This window comes from Myotis lucifugus, unplaced genomic scaffold, assembly GCF_000147115.1.
Source record: "Myotis lucifugus unplaced genomic scaffold, Myoluc2.0 scaffold_18, whole genome shotgun sequence".
Lineage (NCBI taxonomy): Eukaryota > Metazoa > Chordata > Mammalia > Chiroptera > Vespertilionidae > Myotis > Myotis lucifugus.
Genome location: NW_005871066.1, coordinates 6609397 through 6619830, shown reverse-complemented (window position 1 = coordinate 6619830; position 10434 = coordinate 6609397). Strand labels below are relative to the sequence as shown.

General features: G+C 45.5%; 1 protein-coding gene across 1 annotated transcript; it reads left to right on the top strand.

The window, feature by feature from the left end:
* The first annotated feature begins 5457 nt into the window (after positions 1-5457).
* Positions 5458-10028, top strand: YAE1D1 (Yae1 domain containing 1). The gene is made up of 3 exons (XM_006085360.3): positions 5458-5652; positions 7103-7224; positions 9082-10028. The coding sequence occupies exons 1-3, from the start codon at positions 5524-5526 to the stop codon at positions 9509-9511; spliced, it is 681 nt and encodes a 226-aa protein (XP_006085422.1). The 5' UTR covers positions 5458-5523; the 3' UTR covers positions 9512-10028.
* Positions 10029-10434: the final 406 nt, after the last annotated feature.

Here is a 10434-nt window from a genome sequence, read left to right as displayed (position 1 = left end):
GGTGAGGAATTGACTGCAAAGAAGTATGAGGAAATTTTACAGGGTGATGGAAATGTCTATATCTTGATTGGGGGTGGTTACACAGGTATGTGTATTTGTCAAAACTGTACACTCAAAATGTATGCATATCGCTGTGCATAATGTAAATTATACTGCAATAAAGCTGAATTTTTTAAAAATATATTTTTATTGATTTCAGAGAGGAAGGGAGAGGGAGAGAGAGGTAGAAATGTTGGGGTCCAACCCCAGCAGGTCCAGGGGTCCCCAAAGGTGTGGACGGAGTCGGAGAAGAATGAAGGACACGGAGGCTGCATTCAGTTGATCAGCATAGCGAGGTTCTCCCACCAGGTTCTGTAGCCAGGTTCTGTATAGGTTCTTTAGCCAGGTTCTGTCACCAGGTTCTGTAGCAAGGTTCTCCAGCCAGGTTCTATCCAGGTTCTCCTGCCATGTTCTGTCTAGGTTCCCCAGCCAAGTTCTATAGCAAGGTTCTGTCCAGGATCTTTTGCCATGTTCTCTCACTAGGTTCTGTCTCTAGGTTCTGTCTCTAGGTTCTTCAGCCAGGTTCTCTCGCTAGGTTCTGTTTCTAAGTTCTGTATAGGATCTCCAGCCAAGTCCTGTCTCTAGGTTCTGTCTAGGTTCTGTGTCTAGGTTCTGTGTCTGTGTCTAGGTTCTGTGTCTAGGTTCTGACTCTAGGTTCTTCAGCCAGGTTCTCTCACTAGGTTCTGTTTCTAGGTTCTGTATAGGATCTCCAGCCAAGTCCTGTCTCTAGGTTCTGTCTAGGTTCTGTGTCTAGGTTCTGTGTCTAGGTTCTGTGTCTAGGTTCTGTGTCTAGGTTCTTCAGCCAAGTCCTGTCTCTAGGTTCTGTATACTGTTGTCTTGTTACATCTGTATTTATACCAGTTGATTTTAATCCTATCAATTTCTATTCCAAAGGTTAGGGTGTTTCTTATCTCCATTCCAGGGAGTAAAGATTATGTGGTTTAAGCGTGATTGTTCTTAGTTAAAGTGATTAACTACCCGCCTGGCACTTAGTTAAGGGGTTTTATCCCCTCCCTAACTTCAGGGAAAAATCCCTACCTTGGGGAAACAACCTTTCTCGGAGAGGTGACCTTGGTTAAAACACATAGCGCCAAGAAGGGGAGCAAACATATTAAGAACAGTATGCCATATACGCCAGGTCCCTTGAAACATATGCTGTGCAGATGTTTCTTCCCTGCAGTGACTGTGTCAAGCAGCAAGGATGGACTGGCTCCCAGCATAGAAACATCAATGATGAGAGAGAATCATTGATCAGCTGCCTCCTGCACGCCCCACACTGGGGATCGAGCCCACAACCCAGGAATGTGCCTCTTATTTCTTAAAAAGAAATCAAAACAGCCGAGCTTAAGCTAAATTCTTTATCTCCCAAGATCTAATCTGAGCTTGAAAAATATTCAGAAAACAATCAGACCCCCACCTGCCATTTGTGTCCCCTGCAGGGGCGGGGTCACCTTGGAAACTTCGGGGACGCGGGCTCCTCCCTGACCCTGTCAGCACAAGTCTCCCATCTGTTCATCCTGTTGCTGGTCTGAGCGCGGCCAGAGGTGAAGCGGCTTTAAAGCCAACAACGATGTCTGTGATGTGAGGGGAGGACAGGCTGCTGGCGGCAGCACCTCGGAGGAGGACTCGCCAGCCCAGGGAAGGCCACGCTGAAGCCAGACCGGCTCTGCCTCTCCTCCCGCACAGAAGTCTGCGGGGAGAGCAGTGTGATGCGAGGGCGCAACTCCGCTGAAAAGTCCATATTCGTGATAAACTAGGTGATTTTTTTTCCAACCGGCCTCTTCCTTAACTAAACAGCTCCTCAGGAACCGCTCAATAAATTATCCCTTGGAACAGGCACCGCCGTTAACAATCGCTTTTTCAGAGGAAGAAACCCATCGCTGAATATACAAATTCACGTAAGCAGCACGCTGGTATCAGAAACACTAATGTGTGAAATATGCACATTGGACTGGAGGTATCTGTGAGCGTGTATCTGTGCTGTCACAGATGTACACAAGCTTATACTCATAACATGCATAAACACACTGCATTCATATAATAGAAACAAGGAGAGAGAAAAAGAAACAGGTCGCGGGAACTTTGTATGCTTACCTCTATGTGAACACACATGTTCCACTTAATCTTGACTCATTTCAGGTTGAAGGCGCACAGAGACCAGGGCATCCGGGGAACTGAAATATAACCAGCATTCTGCTTTAAGTGGGAAGAGGATGGAAAGCCATCTGCTTACAGCACTAATGAGTGCCACTAATTATTAAGAGATTATTTTAAGAGTGACAACACTGGGAACAGGTTTTGTTCCACCTGGTACATCGTATAGTGAGACTTTAGAACCAGCAATGGAGGGAGACCCGAGCGTGAGTTTTCTTTCTTTTTCTCCCCCCACCCCCCTACTCTGCAGATGCCCTTTAAGCCTCGGCGCTGCCCCAGGAATTCTAATTAATTCCCTTTCAACGTGCACAAATCTGTGTACCGGGACACTAGTTGCTATATAATAATCACTGCTGTATTGTAACTGCTATCTAATCACCTTCTGCATGAGGCCTTTACGTTAGATTCTGCTCCTGTGGAGCCTTAGCTGGCGATGAAATCCCATGGAATGGGGGGGTGAGGGGGGTGGACTGGTGCTGGAGTGGCACGTGCAGCCCTGAAAGTATGGGCACTGGAGTGGGAGAAGCCAGGGTGGAACCCCACAGCGGCACTCGCTGTCTGTATCCAAACAAGAAACTCTCTTTCTCCAAGTCTCAGGCTCCTGGCCTGTCCCATAGGAATGACAGGTCCCCTGGGGGAGTGGCTGAGGATGTCTGTAAGCTTATGTTCTGTAGCACCTAGAACATTGCTTGGCATGTCACAGAGACACGCAGAGAAGTGACCTGGGATGCAGAGTCAGGAGGCAGTTTCGTGGGCGTGGTGCATTTCTGCCATCTTCAACACACAAGGCACCAACGGCCCTTCCATTCCGGACTGTGTTTCCTGGATGTTTACACAGTAAATGGTTCAGAAGATATGGTGTCTCCCTCCAGAGCAGAGAGCAGGGTGGCTTACTATCCAGTATCATAGAGAATGTCTCCCCTTGGGACAAAGTTCAGGCAGGTGCTCTTGAGTCCATCAAAAAAGGTCTGGGTTCCCCGAGCTCAGGGTACCTTCCTGTCACACAACCCCTCAGGTGGGCGGGCAGCACCGGGGCTGGATGAGCCGCACCTACAAGCATGAAAAGACTAAGGGGCAGCAGACAACAGCCTGACGCCTTCCCCAGTTCTCTGACCCGACCTGGGCCCACAGACCCTGGAGAACTGGAACATTGCAAAGACGTGATAGTGCAAAAACTAGAGGAGGGAAGGGGAGGCAAAAAGAGTGCCGTGCTCTTTACGAGTGGGTATTTCTCAGCTCTTTTCAGAAGACATCCCTAATGGACACTGAATGGTAAATCCTTTAGCATGGCACCACTGAGTGCAATACACCTCCAAGTCCAGGGAATTCTAGCGAGAACACAGGTACCTTTCAGGCCTGAGCAGGTGAGATGTCCGACCGGGTCTCCAGGGTTCAGCTCCAGAAGCCCATGCAGCTGCCTCCCGACCTCCTGCCTCCGGGACCGCCAGCCGGTGGGCAAGACGCTGCCAGCTTGGACCTCTGAGCCAGGGCGGGGCAAGTCCTCCAGGAGGACTGGGTTTGGCCTAATAGGTGGCGTGAGCCGGGTTGTTCACGGACTATCTGGGAGGAGGGCCTCCCGCCCCCGGGTGCCTAGTGTTTCTCATCACAGGAATCTCTACCTCCCATAGGACCCGGAGACCCCAGCTCAGGCTCCCTGTGGGGAGCGTGGTCAGGGCTCAGTGCATCACCCCTCCCGCATTCTGTGTTGCAGCTGCGTTCACACCTCAGGCCTAGGAGATGTTTGCGTGTCAGGCCTAGGAGATGTTTGCGTGTCAGGCCTCGGAGATGTTTGCATGTGCCCAACAAAGAGCGTCGCCAGGGGCACACTTGTTTACAAGGTTATGGGATCTAACATTGCTGCCATTGATCAGAGTTCGCCTGGGCTTATACTGCTTTCTGTTAGAGAGGAAGGGAGGGGGGAAACAGAGGGATAAGAAAGAGAGAAACATTGAGGGGGCTGATGGAGACCCCCCAGAGCACTCAGCAGGCTGGGCACCGAGCGGGAGGGTGTTGTTCCCAGGGAGAGCTGAGCAGCTGGCTCTGCACTCAACCTAGGGCCGTGGTTGGCAAACTGCGGCTCGCGAGCCACATGTGGCTCTTGGGCCCGTTGAGTGTGGCTCTTTCTAAACCTTAGGAGTACCCTAATTAAGTTAATAACAATGTACCTACCTATATAGTTTAAGTTTAAAAAAATTTGGCTCTCAAAAGAAATTCCAATCGTTGTACTGTTGCTATTTGGCTCTGTTGACTAATGAGTTTGCTGACCACTGATCTAGACGAGTGTCAACTGGGCTGAGTGGGCACTTCAAGTCTCTGCCACGTATCTGTTCCATGCCAGTAGGCTACCTCAGGAATGTCCTCATGGAGGTGACAGAAACACAAGAAAGAGCAAGGCCTCCCAAGGTGTAGATTTACAAGCAGCATACTTGCACTTCTGCTTCATTCTATTACCCAAAGCCAGGCACATGGTCAAGTCCAGAGACAGAGGCAGAGGACACTTCAAAGTTAAATGCCCAAGGGGGTGGATGCAGAGAGGGTAAAAGATCACTCAACCCATCAGCGAGACCTATCAATTCTACCTTAGAAATACTTCCCACACCTGTCCAATACTCCTTCTATCCTATTGCTCCCACCACTTCAGTTCACCATGATCTCTCTTACCTATCACCACCTGACTGCTCTGTCCAAATCTTTCTTGTCCATTCCTTCTCAGACCATTCTTTAAGACCGAGGCTGACCAGAGATGCCTTTCAGTCCACAAGGAGTTATCCAGTTATTCTTTCAGAGTTTCAGAAGGCTTATCAGGAGCTCGGCACACGTAACCTTATTCCCTGTCTCTTCTCCCCAATTTTCTCTCAGTGATCAACAAGAGGCAAATGTGAGTGGTTTAACCTCAACAAGTGGTGAATCTACCAGCAAAAAACGGTTATTGAAACCCTTTGCTTTAGGCCCTAAAAAAAAGAGAGGAGAAGAGTGCAGATTGGTTTGGCCTGGGGATTGAAGGGCCTGAGGTTCGAATGCAGCCAAGGACGAGAGAGAAAGACAGAGAGAGAGAGAGAGAGAGAGAGAGAGAGAGAGAGAGAGAGAAGAGAGAAGAGAGAGAAGGAGAGAGAGAGAGAGAGAGAGAGAGAGAGAGAGAGAGGCGAGGGAGGAGGGGGGAGCGCCGCCGGGGAGGAGGGAGGAAAGGTCCCACGAGTCCGCCCCGCCCACTCTCTGCGCGTGCGCAGCCCCCCACGCCCCGCCAGTCAGGACTCCAGGCATCCCCGCCCCTCAGACCGGAAGCGGCTGCGAGCGCTTCCTGCGCTCCTCGGGCCTTGGGGTTGCCTAGCGATGTCCTGGGTCCCAACAGCTCCCGGGGTCCGGGGCGGCGGAGAGGAGGGCGAAGTGTTCGACGAGGAAGCGGACGAGTCGCTCCTGGCGCAGCGGGAATGGCGGAGCCAGATGCAGAGACGAGTGAAAGTAAAGCCGGGCGGACGGACGGCGCGGGGTCCCCGCTGGGCTGGTTGCGGGGAGGGGCGCGGGCTGGTGAAGAATCTGGGCCGGACCTGGGAGGCCGGAGTGGTCTGGCCCGGCCCACGGCGGCCCGCATCCTGCCAGGGTCACCCAGGGGGTTCCTGACGCAGCGGTTCTCAACCTCCTGTCCCTTTAAATACAGTTCCTCATGTTGTGACCCAACCATAAAATTATTTGCGTTGCTACTTCATCACTGTCATGCTGCTACTGTTATGAATCGTCATGTAAATATCTGATATGCAGGAGGGTCTTAGGTGACCCCTGTGAAAGGGTCGTTCCACCGCCAAAGGGGTCGCGACCCATAGGTTGAGAACCGCTGCTGAAGGCGCCCGCGGGGTGGGTAGGCGCAGGGTCCGACCGCAGTAAACCGTGCACACTTGGGAGAGATCGGGGTTTGCGGAGGGCCGCAGGGGCGCGGTGGGGGGATGTGGACACTGTGCTGACTATGGCTGTCAGAGGACTTGTGCAGGTCGCAGGGCTGCTTGAATGGGTGAGGAGCCCAAGGTTCGGGGTGATGTTAACCCGTGTACGTACGTGGGAACAGCAGGTGTAAGGATGCTGTCAGAGGGCTAGACGGGGAGCCTAATTGGAATACTGGTGACCAGGTGAGAAAGCATTAACGTTGGGGGTTTTATTTGTTAGGTGCGATTTGCCCCTCTCTGATTTGTTTCACTTTTCATAAGATTAAGCTTCATACCACACCCCCCGTTGCCAGGTGGAGCCCTGGAACCAAATGGCGAGGTCCACTTGCACTCACTACCATGGCCAGCCATTAAACTGCCCTGAGTCTGCTTCTGTTTAATGTTTCAGTCAAATAATGGCTGAGCCCAACGACCGTGTTGTCGGTTTCAGAAACGCCGGCGGTGAGGCTGGGGCATCTTTTGAGCATCCTTTGCGCGGGGTGGCACCAGCCGAGATGCAGGACCAAAAGCCCTGCCCGCCGTGGATTTGCAGTTTAATTGAAAGTAGATATCAAACAGAATTTCTAAAGCTGGGTTTCTTATTTTCCTTTTGCTAAACCAGTTTCCTCTTTCCCTCCTTCAGCTAATTATCCAAGGCCTTTGATAACCCTACTTACTGCCTTGCTTCCTCTCCTACCATACCAAGCCAGTCATTGGCAAAGGGGCCAGGCATGAAATTCTCCATGTATCCTTTCTGTGAAGCCGCTGCTAACACAGGATGTTAATGGGATAGACCAATAATATATTTATATGAGAAGTATAGTCTAGTCTACTTTGTGTAGCTACGCCATATGTTTTAGAACCATGATGTTAAATAACACAGGAAAAGCTTGTTTTCATTGATTTTCTAAATTGATTCTATGACTTTCTAGAAACACCTACAGTGGTTCACTTGATGTTCGTTACAGCTGCAATTCTTCATTACTTATTTTTAGGAAGGCTATAGAGATGGACTACAGGCTGGCAAAGCAGTTGCCCTTCAACAAGGCTTCAATCAAGGTTATAAAGAAGGTGCAGAAGTCATTATAAACTATGGACAACTCAGAGGAACGCTGAGGTAATTTTGAAAACAAATCTGGAGTCATTTTAAACTCATTACTACTGGGAGATTTTTATAAAAGTAGTATGTGAAAACCAAAGTGTTTAAACGAAAGTGCTTTTCCTGGTGTTAAATCCACAAGAGGGCTGCAAAGCATTAGAATAATATTGCCTTCAAAAAGTCAAGATTATCAGTTCATCTACTTTAATATGTGAGCCAGGTGTCCTTTATAGCAAAGAAAAGATAGAAGGTGTATATTTTTTACTACCTGAACTATCACCAGTCTATATGTCGACGTCATTTAAAGGATCTTCAGGTTTTGAATAAAGCTTTTAGTCTTGCACATGTGGCAGAACACAGTATGACAGAAGTCTATACTAGAAGTACATGATGAAAATTATAGCTGGTAATAGAGAGAAAAATTATCCCATGTACTTTAATCCTGAACATCGAATACCTGCCAAGATCCCATAGCAGTAATGCCATATTTTAGAGCCAGTGGTCAAATGGCACGTGGAGCTAAGAGCATGACAGAGTTGTCCTTTCTGATACTCTATATCTTTTAAATTGCCCTCAATAGAGAAAATGCTGCAAAGAATCATTGATTTTAAAAAGGGTAGAAAATAAGTTATCAAAACAACAAAAAATGTATTGTTTAAGGTTTTAGAAAATTCAATGGTAAGAATCAGAATATGTAGTCTACTACCATAGGAAAATAATCGTCTTTATCTTTACATCAGGTTAAATCCTTTATAAGCTTAGAAAGCTTATTGCTAAGTCTTTTTCATCAATTGATTCCATTTTAAAACATCGTTACTTTTCACAATCTTTTTATGTCATGATTATCTGAACAATCTGAACTATCCAAAAACAAAAGTACTATCTATACTGGAATAGTAAGAAAAATATTTATTAGGAATAGAATGATTTTTACCTTCTTCAAGAAAATTGTTAGCTCAGCAAACAGTGTCTGCTTATAACAAAGTTGGGAAAGTGAAGTGGCCTAAAAACTTACTTTCCTAATCTTCAGTTTTGATGGCAAGCAACTGCTGTATATGATTAGAACAATGGTTTTCAACCTTGGCTGCACCTTGATATCAACTGGGCAGCTTTAAAAAATAATACCCCTAGCCTAGAGATTCTGGTTTAATTGGTCTGGGATATGACCTAGATCAGTGATGGCGGAACCTTTTGAGCTTGTCGTGTCAGCATTTTGAAAAACCCTAACTTAACTCTGGTGCCGTGTCACATATAGAAATTATTTGATATTTGCAACCATAGTAAAACAAAGATTTATATTTTTGATATTTATTTTATATATTTAAATGCCATTTAACAAAAAAAAAAATCAACCAAAAAAATGAGTTCGCTTGTCACCTCTGACACGCGTGTCATAGGTTCGCCATCACTGACCTAGATCTTGATAGTTTCAAGAGCTCCCCACCTGATTCTAATGTACATCCGAGATTGAGAATCACTAGTTTAGAAGCTGTTTGATGTCTTTAAAGGAAAAACTAATTTTTCTGGTGTCTCTCTCTCTCTCTCTCTCTCACATTGTATCCCTCTTCAACAGAAGCTACACAGTCATAAGGGGAAAATCTAAAATGAGGAAAAGTGGATGTAGATCTGTGAAGGAGGGGTTATGATATAGAAACAGTTTATATGGTTAAGCCCAATTGTTTAATTCCTGTTGAAAGATATATATTTTTTAATCCTATTTTGCCATTATTACTTTCTTTATTTTGACTTGCCTTATTGTTATTAATTGGCTTTGCATGGTGTTATCTAGAAAAGAAACAGGTAGCATAGAAAGTTCTAAAAGCCTATGATTATTTAATTTTTCCCTATTAAACTCTTGTTTATATTTTCATTCAGTGCTTTGCTCTCCTGGTGTCACCTTCATGATAACAGTTCGGCTTTGATCAGTAAAATAAATAACCTTCTGGATGCAGTTGGCCATTGTGAAGAGTATGTGCTCAAACATCTGAAATCAATCACCCCACAGCCGCATGTTGTAGATTTATTGGACTCCATTCAGGACATGGACCTTTGTCATGTATCTCCAGCTGAGAAAAAGATTTATGAAGCTGAAGATGAAAGACTCTGTGAAAATAATGCTGAGTTTAACAAAAGCTGTAGCAATAGTCTTAGTGGGGTAGATTGTTCATCTTTAGAATGTTGTGGAACACAGGAGCGTACACATTCTGAAAACCCAAGCCTGCCTTGGATTTTAGAACAGACAGCTAGTTTGGTAAAACAGCTGGGAGTATCAGTAGACATATTACAGCACCTCAAACAACTATGAAAATTATCTTCACTTTTCTGGTGAAAATAATGTTCAGAACATTCCTTGGAGCATTTTGTTTCTTAACAAGTTTACCAAAATTTGTACTGGTTTCTACATTGAACACTTCACTAGCCTTTGTGGAAGTTTGAAACATCTTTAGAATTAACACTATTAAATGTAATATAAGCCTTTTTTCTCTGTCACTGGTAATTTTTACGAAGTTTATGATATGCTCAGAAATTCCAGTTATCGTTGTCATTTCCAGATTTCTGATCAAAACCATTTTCAGACTCACTAGCAAAAGTGAATCAAACATTTTGTAAGGGCCTAACCCTGCTTTCTGCTCTATCACCATCAGTTAGTTAGGACCTCATTTCCAGCTAGTCAGACCAAGGTTACCAAATATAATGGCTAACATCGTAAATATATAAACACACATAGATTTGTAGATAATATATTGAAAATAAGAGGCCATAAGTATAAAAAACAAGACGTGTTTATACTGATGATTAAAAACATGCTATAAATACTAAAATTGATTTTAGTTTAGTGTTAATTAAAAGTAAAAACATACAATTCCTTGAAAAATACAGAAAATAACTTATTTTCTACTCTTTTTAAAATCAATGATTCTTTGCAGCATTTTCTCTATTGAGGGCAATTTAAAAGATACAGAGTATCAAAAAGGACAACTCTGTCATGCTCTTAGCTCCATGTGCCATTTGACCACTTGGCTCTGAAATATGCCATTACTGCTATGGAATCTTAGCAGGTATTCGATGTTGGTGCTGAGGCCACCAACATTTTTTGTGATTGATAGGAACTGGGCAACTAAATTCCCCTACCTGCATCCTTATTTCATTTATACCCTAACCCAGCTTACTAACTGCTTTGTGGTAAACCAAAATGAAAGCTTTGAACCAAATCCAAGTTAAGGTTCT

Excerpts from the sequence above, each read along its gene's own strand:
- YAE1D1 (XM_006085360.3), top strand. The coding sequence starts at position 5,524 with ATGTCCTGGGTCCCAACAGCTCCCGGGGTCCGGGGCGGCGGAGAGGAG. Across the intron at positions 5,653-7,102 it reads AGATGCAGAGACGAGTGAAA|GAAGGCTATAGAGATGGACT; the intron begins GTAAAGCCGGGC and ends ACTTATTTTTAG. Across the intron at positions 7,225-9,081 it reads CAACTCAGAGGAACGCTGAG|TGCTTTGCTCTCCTGGTGTC; the intron begins GTAATTTTGAAA and ends ATTTTCATTCAG.